Source organism: Narcine bancroftii, chromosome 3, assembly GCF_036971445.1.
Source record: "Narcine bancroftii isolate sNarBan1 chromosome 3, sNarBan1.hap1, whole genome shotgun sequence".
Lineage (NCBI taxonomy): Eukaryota > Metazoa > Chordata > Chondrichthyes > Torpediniformes > Narcinidae > Narcine > Narcine bancroftii.
Window position 1 is genome coordinate 182,939,556 of NC_091471.1, and position 17,323 is coordinate 182,956,878.

General features: G+C 40.3%; 1 protein-coding gene across 13 annotated transcripts in view; it reads left to right on the forward strand.

Moving 5' to 3' along the window:
• Positions 1-17,323, forward strand: part of cc2d2a (coiled-coil and C2 domain containing 2A) — a 181,366-nt gene that overhangs the window by 35,770 nt on the left and 128,273 nt on the right. For 12 of the 13 annotated variants that reach the window (XR_011353988.1, XR_011353989.1, XM_069926023.1 and 9 more), the window contains 5 exons: positions 382-459; positions 1,240-1,306; positions 4,371-4,462; positions 7,676-7,774; positions 11,589-11,693. Coding sequence is in view for 11 of the 13 variants with exons in the window: in XM_069926023.1 (XP_069782124.1) it covers positions 382-459; positions 1,240-1,306; positions 4,371-4,462; positions 7,676-7,774; positions 11,589-11,693 (441 nt within the window). In the remaining 2 variants the exon portion in view is untranslated. The remainder of the gene's footprint in view (positions 1-381; positions 460-1,239; positions 1,307-4,370; positions 4,463-7,675; positions 7,775-11,588; positions 11,694-17,323) is intronic. The other variant, XM_069926027.1, reaches the window with a different exon arrangement.

Genomic DNA, 17,323 nt, shown 5'->3' on the forward strand with positions numbered 1-17,323 from the left:
AAGTTAGTTTCTAATCATTTCATTGATATCATGTTGAAATGAAAATGCTGTTTTTTTTAAAGAAAAGTTTACTCTTATCTAAATAGTTTAATTTGAAGTTTCTATGCAACATTTTTATTTTGTTCCATCTCAGCAATCTCACCCCCTGTCATTCTAACACTAACCCTTTCCAATCTTGAGGCCTTTTTGTACTAACTTGTGATGAAAGCTGGGTGGTTCTATAGTGAAGAGCCATTGCCAGATTACTGTGAAAGGACTAAAGGCAAAGATTTTTACCCATATGTTTTCCATAAGCTCACACCAAATATTTATTTCATTGCTATTAACTTGGGCTTTCTGCAGATGCTGGTGAAAACTATATTTGCAATGTGGTTTGTGCAGGATATTCAAAATGAGGATGAACAAGTAGAGAATCTTAAACAGACCATGAAAGCCCAAAGACAACGAAGGAAAAAGCCTGTATGTTTTCTTATATACATTATTATTTATGTCAGCTATATTTATAATGATTTTGTTTGTTTGATAGATTTTTACATATTTCATTCGATCTGTTACTTCTCTTGATTTTAAATATAGATTTTCTGAATTACTGACATACCTGTTTGAATTTATGACAGGACACCAATAGGGTTCTGCAGAAATATTGATACCGATGTTCTTCCCATCCTTTACATTGATTCAGACATAACCACCTTCTCGCATTCATTCTGTTCCTATGAATGATGCTCAGTGGGACCCGGTTATTGCCCAAATACAATTGCCCTGAGCATTGGAAGAGGGATGGTGCAACTTTAGTCAAGTTGGTAGGTTGCTGCTGGATCAAGAAGGAGATGTGCGCAGATCTGGTTTATCTGGTGCTCAATGAGTTACCCAGGAGCAGCTAGTGGTGATTGGAGATTCCCCTCTTCTCCCTATCACCTTGTTTTCTTTTAAAAAAAGTTCTGTAAAGTGTCTCTATAACAAAGTGATAAGGATTCAATAAATTAAGTGGGAAAATTATATTTCCTCTCGCAAAAGTCTTTGTTTTATTTATTAATGCCATTGATGCAAATCTGCATCAGCAATTTTTCAACAATGTTAAGACCTTAAAGCAGTTAATTCCATTTATTCCCTTTGAAAAGGTTTTTCAATTTTTTTTAAAATTTCTCTCTTATTAAAGATGAACATTCTCTCATAGCTTTTTGTTAAACTGAACATATTGTGGAAGTGGTTGGCTCTAACTCTAATTCTTCATCGTAGCTTCTGGACGATATTGTTGATATAAATCCTGAAGAACCCACACCTGATGCCACTCGTCGGCAGAGAAGTAAGCTGTTGTTATAAACACACAGTTAATGCTGCTTGCAGCCTTTTGTTTTGATGTATGATTTCCAGCTGTAAATTGGCCTCACTATGTAAAAAATAAAATTGCAAGGATGATTGAGACCTGATTAAAATAATCTTTGGCCGTTTATTGGTCTTCTTGACACTGCAGTACTGGGGGAGGTAGTGTGAATCCAGCTTCTGGCTTCACATTCACCTCTGGCAGGATTACCACAGTTGCCATTGACTTGCTTCATTTTCCATTTGTTAACTGTAGTTTTACATGGACACCATATTGCTTTAACCTCACATAGGAGGCTTGAGTGCCTAATCCAGGTGGCCTGTTTGAAAACTACAGAGGAAATTAGAATATGGGAGAAGTAGGCTACTTGACCCTTCAAGCTTTCCCTTTTATTCAGTCTGAGCCTCCTCTCTTGTTCTGTGCCAGATTTTGTCCTAAATACCCTGTGAGGTAGAAAATTCCAGCGATTTTTCTACTCTCTGCAAGAAGTTGTTTAAATTTGATCATTTCTTTAAGCTGCACGATTGGGATGCTGTTTTTTGGATAATCCTTAGTTCACATGCGCAGATATAAATTATTTCAAATATTAGTTGTTGAAATCTTCCTAATGTTCTGGCCAAAATCTTTCTGTTCTGCAGTTCCTGGGGATTTATGTTGTGCCTAAATTGGCTGTTACGTTTTGCATGCACTCAGTGGCTGAGAAAGCCATTTAAGGTATACTGAGATGGGGAAAGGTGCTGTGTATACATACATTCATTCATTCATTCAGGTGCCTTGCCGTTCGACAAGGGTGATCATCTGACCCTCTGAATTGTAGTTGTTGCCTCCCCTGTTTTTCTTCGGCAAAGGCTCCATCTTTGAGCTGAGAGTGTGGTCGATGTTGAGTTCATAATTATATATAGTGTATACGTAGTCTTTTATTACAGGAAACCAAGTAAATGGAATTAAAACTTTGGATGTGGCAGAGAAAACTGCTAAATTCCTATTTTCTGAAACAATATTTGAAGTAATAAACTTTACCATGTTCCAGGAAAATATTAATTTGATTTGGCTGTTAACAAAGGGATATCATGCATAAAAAAAATTTAAGCTGCACCATTGAGATTCTGTTATTTTGGATAATCCTTAGTTCACATGCACAGATGTAAATCTTTCTATTCTGCAGTTTCTGGGGATTTTAATGTTGTGCATAAATTGGCTGTTACGTTTTGCATGCACTCATTTGGCTGAGACAGCCTGTTAAGGTATACTGAGATGGGGAAAGGCGGCGAGATGGGGAAAGGCGGCGAGGTGGGGAAAGGCGGCGAGGTGGGGAAAGGCGGCGAGGTGGGGAAAGGCGGCGAGGAGGGGAAAGGCGGCGAGGTGGGGAAAGGCGGCGAGGTGGGGAAAGGCGGCGAGGTGGGGAAAGGCGGCGAGGTGGGGAAAGGCGGCGAGGTGGGGAAAGGCGGCGAGGTGGGGAAAGGCGGCGAGGTGGGGAAAGGCGGCGAGGTGGGGAAAGGCGGCGAGGTGGGGAAAGGCGGCGAGGTGGGGAAAGGCGGCGAGGTGGGGAAAGGCGGCGAGGTGGGGAAAGGCGGCGAGGTGGGGAAAGGCGGCGAGGTGGGGAAAGGCGGCGAGGTGGGGAAAGGCGGCGAGGTGGGGAAAGGCGGCGAGGTGGGGAAAGGCGGCGAGGTGGGGAAAGGCGGCGAGGTGGGGAAAGGCGGCGAGGTGGGGAAAGGCGGCGAGGTGGGGAAAGGCGGCGAGGTGGGGAAAGGCGGCGAGGTGGGGAAAGGCGGCGAGGTGGGGAAAGGCGGCGAGGTGGGGAAAGGCGGCGAGGTGGGGAAAGGCGGCGAGGTGGGGAAAGGCGGCGAGGTGGGGAAAGGCGGCGAGGTGGGGAAAGGCGGCGAGGTGGGGAAAGGCGGCGAGGTGGGGAAAGGCGGCGAGGTGGGGAAAGGCGGCGAGGTGGGGAAAGGCGGCGAGGTGGGGAAAGGCGGCGAGGTGGGGAAAGGCGGCGAGGTGGGGAAAGGCGGCGAGGTGGGGAAAGGCGGCGAGGTGGGGAAAGGCGGCGAGGTGGGGAAAGGCGGCGAGGTGGGGAAAGGCGGCGAGGTGGGGAAAGGCGGCGAGGTGGGGAAAGGCGGCGAGGTGGGGAAAGGCGGCGAGGTGGGGAAAGGCGGCGAGGTGGGGAAAGGCGGCGAGGTGGGGAAAGGCGGCGAGGTGGGGAAAGGCGGCGAGGTGGGGAAAGGCGGCGAGGTGGGGAAAGGCGGCGAGGTGGGGAAAGGCGGCGAGGTGGGGAAAGGCGGCGAGGTGGGGAAAGGCGGCGAGGTGGGGAAAGGCGGCGAGGTGGGGAAAGGCGCTGTGTATATTGTCCACACAATTTTAAGGAATATTTAGATTTATTGTCAGAATACAAACAGAACATTTACATATTTGAGATTCATTTTTCCTGCACGGCAGAATTACCACTAATTGTAAGCAATCAAAAGGACTAAAAAGATAACAAATGTAAACAAACTGTTCAATACCAGGAGAGCAAAGGAAATCAATAAAATGCAATAAATCAATAAAATATTCCTAGATTAGTTGAGGTAATGGTTATAAATCTGATGTCCCTCAATTCAGAGATGCTTCCTCAGCTACTTTCTGGTAATTTATCCCAAACTGATTATTTATCCCAAACTGATTATTCTTTCATTAAGAATGTACGTGACCCTTCCAGCTTCTTTGCACCCAATTCACTGAGAGAGAGAGAGAGAGAGAGAGATGCAGAACACCCACAACTTTCAGAATTAATTTCCACACTCTTTTCAAGTCTCGATTTGTTAAGCATTTCATGTTTCAACTTAACTCCATTCACAGAAGAAAAGTTTTATTACTTTTGAGAATTTGTTTCAAGAGGATTTATATTTGGTCCTGGGTTTGTTTGAGTTCCAACTAGTTCCATTGGTCATTTTTAAAGGGGTGATTCTTGTGTGGCTTTTCAGTCATGCATGAGGGTGAGTTCAAACCTTTTTTTAGCACAATGCAATTATCATCTTCCCCATAATAACGTTTGTTAATTATTTCTCAACAGCTCTTCCTCCTCTTGGTATGTCCACCCCGACTCCTAGCTTTGCTCAATACTCCATGCGAGAGAAAATGAGGGAGAAATTGAAAGCAGCCAGGGTATGTGTTTATATATAGACTAAATATTTAGCATTAATGATTAATACCTTTTACTAAAATGTTCATTTAAACTTTGTGCCATTTAGTTTTTACAGTCAAAACCATTTTGGTTTAGTTCCTATTCATTAAATAGATAAATAGAGTTAAGTTATTATTTTGTATGGCATGCTTTTTAAGGTTCAAGCCATAATCTTTGATATCTCTTGAAATTCTGCTTAGACCCAACAAATCCAGATCAAAAGTCCTAACCAATACAATGTATTGGAACGTTTTGGGGCAACTGCAAATATGGGCATCTTAAACTTCCTGGCCAATCTCTCCCAGTCATTCTCTGAATGACTCAAGTGTTGCTCTGTAACAGAATTTAATGGTGGGGCAGGAAATTGCTGAGATTCCACATCACTCAAAATGGTGATCTGATTGTGGGTCCTGTGCTGGAACAGACCTGGTTGAATAATTTGCCCATACATTTACAAGCTATAATGAATGAAGTTGAGCATTAATTTGCATTTTTTGCAATTCATTTTTAATTTTTTTTATTTTTCACACTGAACCATATCAATCAAAGTACATACAAACATTTCCCTCTTAAATATACACAGTGGCATTTTCTCCCCTTTTTCCCCCCTACCTTCCATCCCCCTTTCAAACCCATTAAATGTTCAACATATACAATACAATAAACCCATTAAACAATGTCATCACACCATGAAAAATAAACAAGAAAATTGTGTCATCTACTTTTACACACTGGATCAAGTCATTTTGTCGTCTTATCATTTTAGGGTGGAGGTCTCTGTTATGTTCCATGTACGGTTCCCAAATTTGTTCAAATAATGTGATTTTATTTTTTAAATTATGTTATTTTTTCCAATGGAATACATTTATTCATTTCCATGTACCATTGCTGTATTCTCAGGCTCTCTTCTGATTTCCAAGTTAACATTATACATTTTTTTTGCTACAGCTAAGCCTATCATAATAAATCTTTTTTGCACTTCATCCAGTTTGAGGCCTAATTCTTAACTTATATAATTCTTGATGTTTCATTTTGAAAAATTACTTTTATAGATCTTACTTTTAAAAATTAATAATTTTTTTTAACAAAGAAAATCTTTGACACATTGACAGCTTTAACATGGTCTTGCCCAGCTGTTGAAGCCCTTGAGAGGAGTTTCCTGAGTTGGCATCACTCTGCCACCACTCGGGGCTTCAGAAATCAACTTCTGGATCGCCTGGTCTAGAAATATCTGGAGTTGCAAACAAAAAAACAAGTTTGCTGGATGAGCTCAGCAGCATTAGTGGGCAAAAATGAATTGTTGACATTTCAATGTAGAACTCCTCCTTAAGGCCTCAGTCCCATTTCTTTCACTGATGCTGGTCAACCCACTGAATTCCTCCAGCAAATTGTTCTTTTTGTTGTTCAAATTCTCGCATCTGCAGTCTCTCAGGTGTCCCCAAGGTCTAGAGGTGGTTAGCATGGTGAAGTGATAAATGAGCAAGTCAGGTGTGAGAGGTGGGCCCCATGCAAGAAAATCTGACTGAGGTTGCAATCCTGCACAACACTGATACAAATGAATAATGGATGATTTTGCTGGTTGCAAAAAAATGTTGTTTCTTAGTGTTTAGATAAATTTGCAATCTACTATTAGCTTTTCAAAGAATTTTCTCTTGCACGCTTGTACAACCGATGCTCCATTTATCTGAACAGGTATGCACTGCTTAACGTCCATGATAAGTTCTGTAAAATTGGGTGTTAGATGATGTGGACTCTGTGTGAACACCATATTATATACTTAGCAAAATCATATGAGATACTGTAATGTACCTGTAAACTTTTTATTAGTAAATAACGATAAGTATAGGGACTGAAACAGGGCTGTGGGGAGAGAGCATGGCAGTGGGATCAGTGTGGGGATCGACATGGGGGTGTGGGGAGAGAGCGGGGGTAGTGGGATCAGTGTGGGGACTGATAGAGAGCTGTGGGGAGAGTGCGGGGCAGTGGGATCAGTGTGGGGACTGATACAGAGCTGTGGGGAGAGAATGGGGTAATCAGATCAGTGTGGGTATACAGTACACAATTTTCTATAGCTAGCAATCATTTTATCTAAATTGCTGTGGACTTAGTCACGGTAACTGAATAATTATGGGACTACAGACGTATATGCAGTTTGATGTAGCCTGAACAAACGCTAAATGGCACATACCTGTATAATGCTCTTGGTATCTTTCATTTGACATGATATCTTTAATAGGAACTAACTGTGTCATCCTTTTATTGTCAGAATAGTGTTTATTGAGTTGACTTTGCCTTGACTGAAGCCGCTCTGGGACATTTGCTCTCTAAACTTCTCATTATTGATCCAATAATACACAAATTAAGCAAGAAATAGAATAGAATGTCTCAGAATTGTCAAGTACATACATGGTTTGCCAAAATGTAATAAATTCTTGATCTTTGAATCCAAGATCTCTTGTCAATAGCAGTGAAATAACCAGGAATTAAGAATCAGTTTATAGTTGTTGTGTCTGCGTTTCCTTTGACATTACCCTGTGAGGCACGATCAATCTTATGGTTGTCCATGATTAGTTAATTCATTGGATTACCTAACTGCCCATATCAATTGCAAATATTTGTTGGTTGCTTGCCTCAAGAGGGAGCTATCTATTCTTATGGCACAAGTCAAAATCATATTTGCTTAGGAGTTGCCCTTGAGTGACTATTAAAATCCATAATTCTCAACTTATTTCAAGGTGATGCTAGGCTATCATTATGGTTTGAACATCATTAAAGTTCCAATATTATATTTCAGCTTTTCACTATGTTTTTTGTATTATAATTCTGTTTGCTGCTTTGTAATATTTTATCCTATTTATTAACTGAATAAATAATAATCTCCATCTCATGGAAAAGGCAAAATAAAAATGTTGCTATTGATTAGAGGGTACCTTGATCAATTTGGTGGGCAAAGAAAAATGTATCTGAAAGCCTGAGCAAACCTGCTTAGCTGCTTAAATTAATCAGAGTATGTGGATGAGCAGCTTTTGTCCTGCTACGATAGCTGGAAATGTTTGCACACAGGAAGGAAGTTTAGCACCTGATAATCTGGGTAAAAGGAGATGGTTTGCATTTTTTTTGGGACAAGATTGAGAAGAGTTTTGTGAATGTACACAATTGAATTAAAACTTTAATTTTTAAAATGAATTGTTTAGTCTAAAGCCCAGAGCATCATCCAGCAAGAGGAAGAGAGTGCACCTTGGACTCTAACAGACCTCAAACACCAAGCGTCAGTCACTCAATTTGATACTGAGGTGGGAAAATGTACTTTATAATATTCATTCATTTTTAATATTAGCTTTATAGTTATTTGTCACCTCAACCTTTTCATATATTTTCATTTGCCTCCTATTTTATGTTGACACTTGCATTTCCTGATGTTATCTTATTTGTTCATTATGTTTTTGGATAATTTTCAGGACTCGCTACAAGTGGGATAAATGTTCATATTCTAGGGGAGATCCAAATGATTGATTAATATCATTGTTTTAATTTTTTAATATTTTCTTTTATTAGTCCTCCCAAGCAGTTTCTGCATAGATCTGTTCTTTGATCATTACCTGTGATGTGAGACATGGTGCTGCAATTCAAATGATTTAACTGGCTTGAATTAAGCAATAAAAATATAAGTAGTGTGATAATACATTCTGTCTATGTCTTGAATCTGACCTTCTTTCTCACAGGGTACAACTTTTATTTTCCTTTGAAGTGAAAGAAATGAAAAGAAACACTTCAGTAATGATAATAAAAAAAACCAGTCATCAGATTCTTAGGTAGGCCTCAGGATTGAGAGTGCCATACTTCCACTTGTGTAGCTGATGAGGCCAGTGAGTGGGCACAAACTCTTCCATAGACTTGGTAGGAGGTGGTTGAAGAGGAGATGCTTGGTGCGTCGGTAACTTCCTCTGTTCATGCAAGGCTTCTATTTGCTCCTGATACATGGCTTTGAAGCTCTCAATTCCATCGTGAATGTTTCTTCTCCACTTTGAATGGTCATGGCCAGAAGTTTGTCAGATGAAGCACTTCTACAAGGAGGCTCTGCGCACATCCTTGAATCTTTTCTTCTCTTCCATTAGCAGCTAAGAATAATGTTTCTGTTTTGGGAATGTTGTGTTGGTACATAAATGATGTGGCTTTCCCAATAGAGTTGACTGAGAGTAACTTGGGCCTCAGGGCTGCAAGTTTGGCTTGAGAGAGGACACTGTCGTGGCATGGTTGGCGTAGTGGTTAGCGCAACGCCTTTGCAGCACCAGCAATTGGGACTGGGGTTTGAATCTTGAACCGTTTATAAGGAGTTTATACGTTCTCCACTACAGAGTTATTTGTGTTACAAGCCCAAAGGACCCCAAAACCCAGCTGCAATAGACATTCACCAAGACATGTAATTACTTAAACAAAAGTTGTTTTTAATTATCTTTAAATATGAAAACAGAATCAAACTTTAATTTATCTCTATTAACTTAACTAACCCAACTTAACCACCTTCTAATTCTAAGCGCACGTGTATGTAATATATGTGTAAATTTAAGAAAAGTTATTTGGTTCACAGTTCACTCTCACTTCTCATTCTTCCAAGTTCACTGGTTGCAGGCAATTCTTATACTATGCACAGAATATATAAAGTTCACCAGGCTTTGGTGCTCGAAAGGTAAATGTTTACCGCTCGAGAAGGTTCTTTGTCGGTTTGCAGAGAGAGATTTGTTGTTCCAGGATTACTACAACTGAGGTACCACCATTAGTCACCGCAATATCTTGCTGATGAAACTTGCCCCATCAGGGTTCTCCAGATGATAACTTCTTTCTTTGCAGCTACCACATAGTTCCTCTCTGTTCCACTTATTCCAAGAGAAACATCAGATGGATAACACTTCCAGCCATCCACCACTCTGGAGTTTCTCTTTCAGTTCAACCAGCTTCTGCTTGTTTCAGCTGTGACGGTTCATTCTCTCTCTCTCTCTCTCTCTCTCTCTCTCTCTCTCTCTCTCTCTCTCTCTCTCTTGCCAAAAAACCCCTCCTTCTCCAGCAAACAAAAGGAGTTAGTCTTCTGCCCCCATCTGTTGCTTTTGGGTAAACAAGAACCCAGAAATGACCTTTGAGTGAGCACTTTGCCGAAAGGTCAGAAGTCTTGTAAAAAATGTTCAATACAGAAGACCTGTCTCCAATCCATTCATTTCATTGCATCATTTCAATTAGGACCCACTTGTGAAATGTACATAGTATTCTCCATAGTTTCTGTAAAGTCACTGAATATGAATTCTTCAGTATTTGAAATAAGATCTGTTTTAAAATGTGAGTGTATGTATGTAACCTACTCTAATTTTACCATTTTATCTCCCAAATATTCCATTATAGTGTGTAATGAGGGTTGTCATTCCTAGTCCTCCTGAAGTCTACAATCATTTCCTTTTTTTTGCCCACATTCAGACTCAGTTTGTTATTCTTGTAGCATAACATGAGATTTTCCACCTTATCTCTGTCGTGTGACTCATCGGTGTTGCTGATTAGGCCAACTACTGTCATGTCATCTTCAAAGTCGATGATTCTGTGGAGCTGAATCCAATGTGGCAGTCATGGGTCAACAGATGAACAGGAGCAGGCTGAGCGTATAGGCCTGCAGTATGCCTGTGCTCAGCATGACAGTACTGACTGGGCAGACTGTGGCCTTTCTGTTAGGATGCCCGGTAACAGAGAGGGGTGTTGCATACCAGTGAGGACAGCTTCTCCACTATTCAGTGCCATACGGCAGTAGTCATTAAGACCTGTTACTTTTACCCTCTTTGTTACCTGTTTGGGATGATTTTGAGTGTTTTCAAACCCATGTGCATGAATGGAATGGCTAATCCCATTGGATTGAAACTTGTCAAAATCTTTGCAACATTTCCTAGATATTGTATGTGATGGATTTACCTGCTTGTTAACTGAATTTGGTTTCCTATTAGAGAGTCAAGGAACATGGAAACGGGCTTTTTGGCACAATGTGGCCATGCTGTCCTTACTGTCCCACCCGTATTAGTATACTTGTTGTACCTCCCTGGTTTTGGCCCATATCCCTCTAAATCTATTCTACCCATTTATTCATTCATATTTTTCTTAAATGTTGCGATAGGCGTATTTCCTCTGGTAGTTTGTTCATGCACCCCTCATGTTTCTATTGAATCTCTCCCCCCTTACCTTAAACTATGTCCTCTGGTTTCAATTGATTTTAAAATTTTTGTAGACATGCAGTAGGTAACAGGCCATTTTGGCTCACAAACCCATGCTGCCCAATTAACCTACATCCCTGGTGCATTTTGAATGGTGGGTGGAAACCAGAGCCCTCAGGGAAAACTCACGCAGATACAGGGAGAATGTACAAACTCCTTACAGACAGCGTGGTATTCGTACTCCGGTCCTGATCACTGTTGCTGTAAAGGCATTACACTACACTGCTACACCAACCGTGCTGCCGACTAATTCTCCTAGGCAAAAGGCTCAGTACATTCACCTGATCTGTTCCTTTCAAGATTTTGAATACTCCTGTGAGATCAGCCCTCATTCTGCCCTCTAATGAACTAAACCCCTAGACTGCATAGCCTCTCCCCTAAAGCTCAGGCCCTTAAGTCCTGGCAACATCCCTGTAAATCTTCTCTGTTATTCTCTCAAGCTTGACAACATCTCTCCTATAGCACGGTGACCAAAACTGAACACAGTACTCCAAATGGGGCCTCGCCAATATCTTGTACAACTGCAACATGATCTCCAAGTTTTGTACTCGATACTCTGGCTAATGAAGGCCAATGTACTGATAACCCTGCCTACCTATGACTCCACTTTTCAAGGTATTATGTACCTGTACTCCTAGATTCCTCTGTCCCTCAGCTCTCCACAGATCACTACCATTCACTGTGTAGGTCCTATGCATGTTAAACTTCCCAACGTGACACTTCCCATTTCTCTGTATTTAATATAAATCCTCCTGAGATTAAATGGGCAACATCCAAAATAAGGCAGACAGTAACTCTAAGTTGTAGATACGTTGATTTCTTTAATTGTAATTCTTTTAACTGGATTCTTTTGTCATGTGTTCAGGTAGATGAAGAGGATTTGAAGAGACCAAGAGATGCTGAATCAGCTGTTCCTTCTTCAAGGGTTAGGTTTCATGAAGTAGCAAGCAGATTGAAGCAGAAGCCAAAGGCAAGTTCACTTGAGTCGAAAAAAATACTTGTTTTTTTTTTAATTGCCGGCATCCTAAATATTGATGTTCAGAGGGAAGAGGGTAACCTTGTAAATGAAGCAAGGAGAGTTGCAGTTATAATGAGAAATTCGGAAGGCAATGTTAGTACTTTGGAATGAAAGAATTAGGCAACGTAATGCACTTTTTTTATTCAGGTGTCTGCCATTTTCTCGGCCCTTCTGAAGAAGGGTCAAACCCGAAATGTCGACTGGCTTTTTACTCTCTATGGATGCTTTTTCCAGCACTTTTGTCCACTAAACCCAAATGGCATTTTAAATTAAATTCAAGTTCAATAAAAAAATGACCATGTTTATATTCATGTAAATTGAGTTTTGGGGGACCAATTTTTTGGTTAAGTTTGAGGGGTTGACTTTTACATGGATACTACTTTTGACTGCAGTAAGTACCTGCATCGTTCAAAGTGTTTGGGGCTCAGATGGGCTAGCAGCCACGGTGAAGGTTCACAGTCGGGGCGTTAGGAGCTCAGATGGGCAGGCAGTTGGTCATGGTGAGGGTTTACAGTCAAGATTGTATGGGTGGAAGGCAGAGGTGAGAGTTTGCATTCTGGTGTTGAGAGCTTGGATGGGTGGGTGGTTGGTGCCCAAAATAAAGGTGTCTACTTTAACACATTATGTATGAAAATACACAATTTTTGGGCCAAAAAATGGGGCGGGGGTTTGACTTTTACATGCAATCAACTATTACATGTATTACGATACCAGATTTATCTTATTTAACTGGATTTTGAAATTGACATGAGGTGGGCCTTCATTATTCATAGAGAAGTTAGGTTTGGAATAAATTGCATGATGTGAAAAATATAGACCCTAGAACTTTGTAGGACTTGCTTGAGGCAAAAATGAATAAATTACATAATAATAAAAGAGGGAAATGTTAGAACATCTCAGTACATTGATGTTCAAGGCATTAATTAAAACCTGGTATAATTGTCACAAATGACCATTTCAGAAAAAAGTTGCTACTTAAAATCTTGGATAACTTTCAATTGTAGTTTTAGTTGCTAATTTTTCAGCCTTAATTTCTCTCTTGGTAAGATGCTGCATTTATTTTGCAACCTCATTCACAATTTTAACATCTACTCTTTTACTTTCTCATCAGTATTCTATAGAAAAAAGGTGTTTCCTATTTCTTACAATGTATTATGTTAAGCAATTCCAGATGGTGAAACCTTTGTTGCCAAATACTAATTTTTCAGTTAATAATGAAATTGGATTCTTGCTTGTAACTAGGTTTATTAGGAATGATGTAATGTTAGCCTTGTATTCATAAGCACTTAATTGTCCTTGAACACTTGGAAGCAATTTTGTAAAATGTTGCTCTGCCCATTTTATTTAATTTGTTGGATAACCCAAAATATCAAGAAAAGTTTAAATTCACCTTGTGCAGTTAAAAAGGTTTAGCACGTAACAATTTGACCATAATATCTTCCTTCTTAATATTTATTTATATCGCAGCATATCCTCAAATCTGTATTTAATAACTGTTATCCAGTACGTGTTTGCTGATTTGTGATTGTTAGTTCAATTCTGATATCTAGTGTTGTCTGAATGGAGTGTGCAAGTTCTCCCTATGATCATGTGGGTTTCCTGTAGGTGCATCAATATTCTGTCATATCCAATATCCTCAATTGATCAGGATTGTAAATTAATGGTTTATTGTAACTTGCCCCTGATGGATAGGGGGTAGGGCAGTGGTTCTTAATCTTTTTCTTTCCACTCACATACCACTTTAAGTAATCCTTATGCCATAGGTGCTCTGTGATAAGTAAGGGATTGCTTAAGGTGATACGTGGGTGGAAAGAAAAAGTTTGAAAACCACTATTTTAATCGTACCTAATTAACTCGTTATGTGCACGGTTTCATAACTCCAAAGGAAATGGGCCAATGACAATTTTTCTCAAGCAAAATATTTCAGTAACAATTAGGTCTGGAGCAGTGTCAACCTTCCCTTCCCTCTCACATACCACTTTAAGTAATCACAGAGCACCGATGGCATAGGGACTACTTAAAATGGTATGTGAATAGAAAGAAAAAGGTTGAGAACCACTGGTCTAGGGGAGGTGATGTATAGGAATATAGGGAGAATTAAGTAGGATTGGCTTAAATTGGTGCTTGATGATCAGCACAAATCATTGGGTGGAAGGGCTTGTTTCTGTGAATAACACTGTGAATCTATGATCAATGGAAATAACCTCGTAATATTGTACATAGAATATTTCAGCACGGAACAGGCGCTTTGGACAACTATGTTGTAATGACATACTTATTCATACCAAAAAAAACTAACACTTCTTATCTCATAACCCTCTATTTTTCTTTCATCCATGTGCTTAAGAGTTTTTTTTAATGCCCCAAATGTTTCTTCCTCCACCACCATCCCTTGCCAGGCATTCCAGGTAGCCACAACTCTGTTTTATTTAAAAAAAAACATACCCCTAATGTCTCCTCCCTTCACTCTGTAGAGATGTCCCCTGGTGTTTGCTACTCTTGCCCTGGGTGTCCTCCTCATCTACACCTCGCAGAATCTTGTGGACCTCTCATCCTCCTTTGCTCCAAAAAGTCCCAGCTCTGCTAACCTTGCCTCCTTAGACTTATTTTCCAATTCGGGAAACATCCTGGTAAATCACCTCTGCACCTTCTCCATACCATCCACTTCCTTCAGATAATGAGGTGACCAGGACTGATTGCAGTAATCTAAAGTGTGGTCTCACCAGAGATTTGTAGAGCTGCAACGTGCCTCTCAACTCTTGAACTAATCCCACTATTAATGAAGCCCCACATTCCATAGGCCTTCACAGCTATCCTATCAGCCTGCCTGGCAACATTGAGAGATTTGGACGCCAAGGTCCCTCTGTTCCTCTATACTTTTAAGTACCCAATCATTAACCCTGTACTCAGCCTTCTGGTTTGACCTTCCAAAATGTGTCACCTCACATTTATCCGAATTGAGCTCCATCTGCCACTTTTCTGCCCAACTCTGCATCCTCTCTATATCCTTTTGTAACCTTCAAAAACCTTCAGCACCATCCATAACTCCTCCAACCTTCATATCATCCACAAATTTTGCCTCCCTTCCTTCCGCTTCTTCAACTAGGTCATTTATAAAAATCACAAACTGCAGGGGTTCCAGAACAGATCCCTGCTGAACTCCTGTAGTTACTGACCTCCAGGAGGAATACAATCTGTCCATTGCTATTCTCTGCTTTCTGCATGCAAACCAATTTTTAATCCATCCAGCCAAATTTCTGTGGATTTCATGCCTCATGAGTTTCTGAACGAGACTTTCATGGAGAACCTTGTCAGATGCCTTACTAAAATCCAGATAGAAAACATTTACTGCCCTTCCTTCATCAATTTCCTTTGTTACCTCCTCAAAAATCTCAATTAGGCTTGTGAGGCACAACCTTCACCTCACAAAGCCATGCTGACTATCCTGGAGTAGACTGTACTTCTCCTAATGCTCATAGATCCTTATCCTTAAAAATCCTCTTCAGTAGTTTGCACACCACTGATGTAAGACTCATCAGTCTATAATTCACAGGATTCTCGCTTTAATCTTTTTTAAATAAGGGGGATGTTATTGATACATTTTTTTTGAACTACAACCTCCTCATAAAGGCTTAATATCTCTTATCTATGACAAAATGGCCATTTTATTACCAGCCTTGTTAGTTAAAATAAAGAATGCCTGGGAGCAGGATTTGAACCTTTTGCTTTCCAATGAGGTTTGGGATTCCATTTTTAATTTGATTAACACTACTTTCTTTTGTGCACAGCATTGTTTATTGCAATGTAAAGTGGTTCGTTTTAGACATATATCAAAAGTTAAACTGTCCTGTTTTTATTCGGATATGAATCCTTTATGTCTCAAATGTAAAACAGGTAATGCCTCTTTAGTTCACATATTCTTGTCCTCCCCTATCTTAGAAATGCTTTGGAAGGATGTTTTTTAAATTTGATCGATAATTTAAAATTGGATCCTTTCCCTTTAATTGCTCTTTTTAGACCATCTCAAGAGGATGATATATTTTACTGACTTGCACTCAGGTTTGGACTTGATCTTTTATTTTGTCGCTAGCCAGATGTGCAACATGCACAGTGGCTGAACGATACCACTGTGTCTTGCTTAAATTTAGAAAACAATTAGATGTGCTATCAAGGATTCAAATGTTAAATTCCAAAAGACGAGGGGGGGTCATTCATGGACGACTATCTCATAATCTTCAGATTTAGTGTAGTTCTGGAATTTTGGTGCTGCGTTGTCCCTCCAAAAAGGTGTTACTTGATTCATATATGTCAATTTTCAACCTTGCTTAGAGGAAAGGGTTTAGAATTTTTAAAAACTTTTTTTTCTTTTTTTGATATACTTTATTTTATTATCAAGATTGTGCTCTGGATTCCTTAATTTTGATCATATTTATAATTTTTTTTTCTATTTTGTGGCACATTGTACCGTTGAATTGTTTATACTTTTAAATATCAAAACTAAAAATATTTTTTTTAAAACCCAAGGGGACCACATTGGCCATTCTCCAATCCTCTGGCATTTCCCCTTGGCCAAGGAGGACTCAAAAATCATAGCCATTGCCCTAATTATCTCTTCCTAAAGTAACCTGGGGCATATCATCTCCAGCCTTTGGCTTTTTAAATTTTTAAAAAAGATCCAACGCTTCCTCTTAATCTCAATATCATGCAGTAAACAAGCTTGTTCTATTCTGACTTCACCCTGATCAAGGCCCTTTTCTCTGGTGAATACTAAAGCAATGTATTCATTTAGGAACTCCCCAATTTCCTCCACATCCAGGCACATGTTGCCTCCTTTATCCTTAAGTGGCCCCATTTTCATTCTCATCCTCCTGATCTTCTCATATATAGAATGCTTTGGGATTCTCCTTAATCCTGCTTGCCAAGGCCTTCACAGAGCCCCTTCGAGCTCTCCTGTTCCTTTCTGGTTACCATATATATAGTTCTCATAAGCCCAGGGCCGGTGCCAGACTATTTTGTGCCCGAGGCAAGGCTAACTACTTGCAACCCCCCTGAAATTGCTAAATTTACTTTAAATTGTAGGAAAGAATATGATGTAGCGTATGTGCTACTGCTAAGTGTGGGAAGAACGACACACACCCAAGAAGTCGAGGTCAAAGACTGATTTATTGCACTGGCTGCTCTGCTTATATTCTCTCCCCGCTGCTGACGACAGGATGACATCACAGCAGCGCCAGCCCTGGATTGGGTGGTGTTCCTGCCTTTGCTTATTGTTTCCTGCCGTACAGGTGGTCACCTGGGATTAAGGTTGTTGGCCCCCATTGGGTCTGTGCAGTTACTGCATTCATTGGCCATCTTGTGTACTGGGTTGCATCCCGCTTAGTGAGCCTCTACACGACCCCCCTCCCCCCAGAACCGGCGATTGGAGTGCTGTTCGCCAATTTCGGTGGTCCACCTCTGCGTCACTGGGACTGAGTGGAGACAGTTTGGCTTATGTCCAGATGTGCTAGTTTGAGGGGGTTGATAGTGAGAGTCTCTTCCTTACCATTGATATCCAGCACACATATTGACCCGATGTGTCTGAC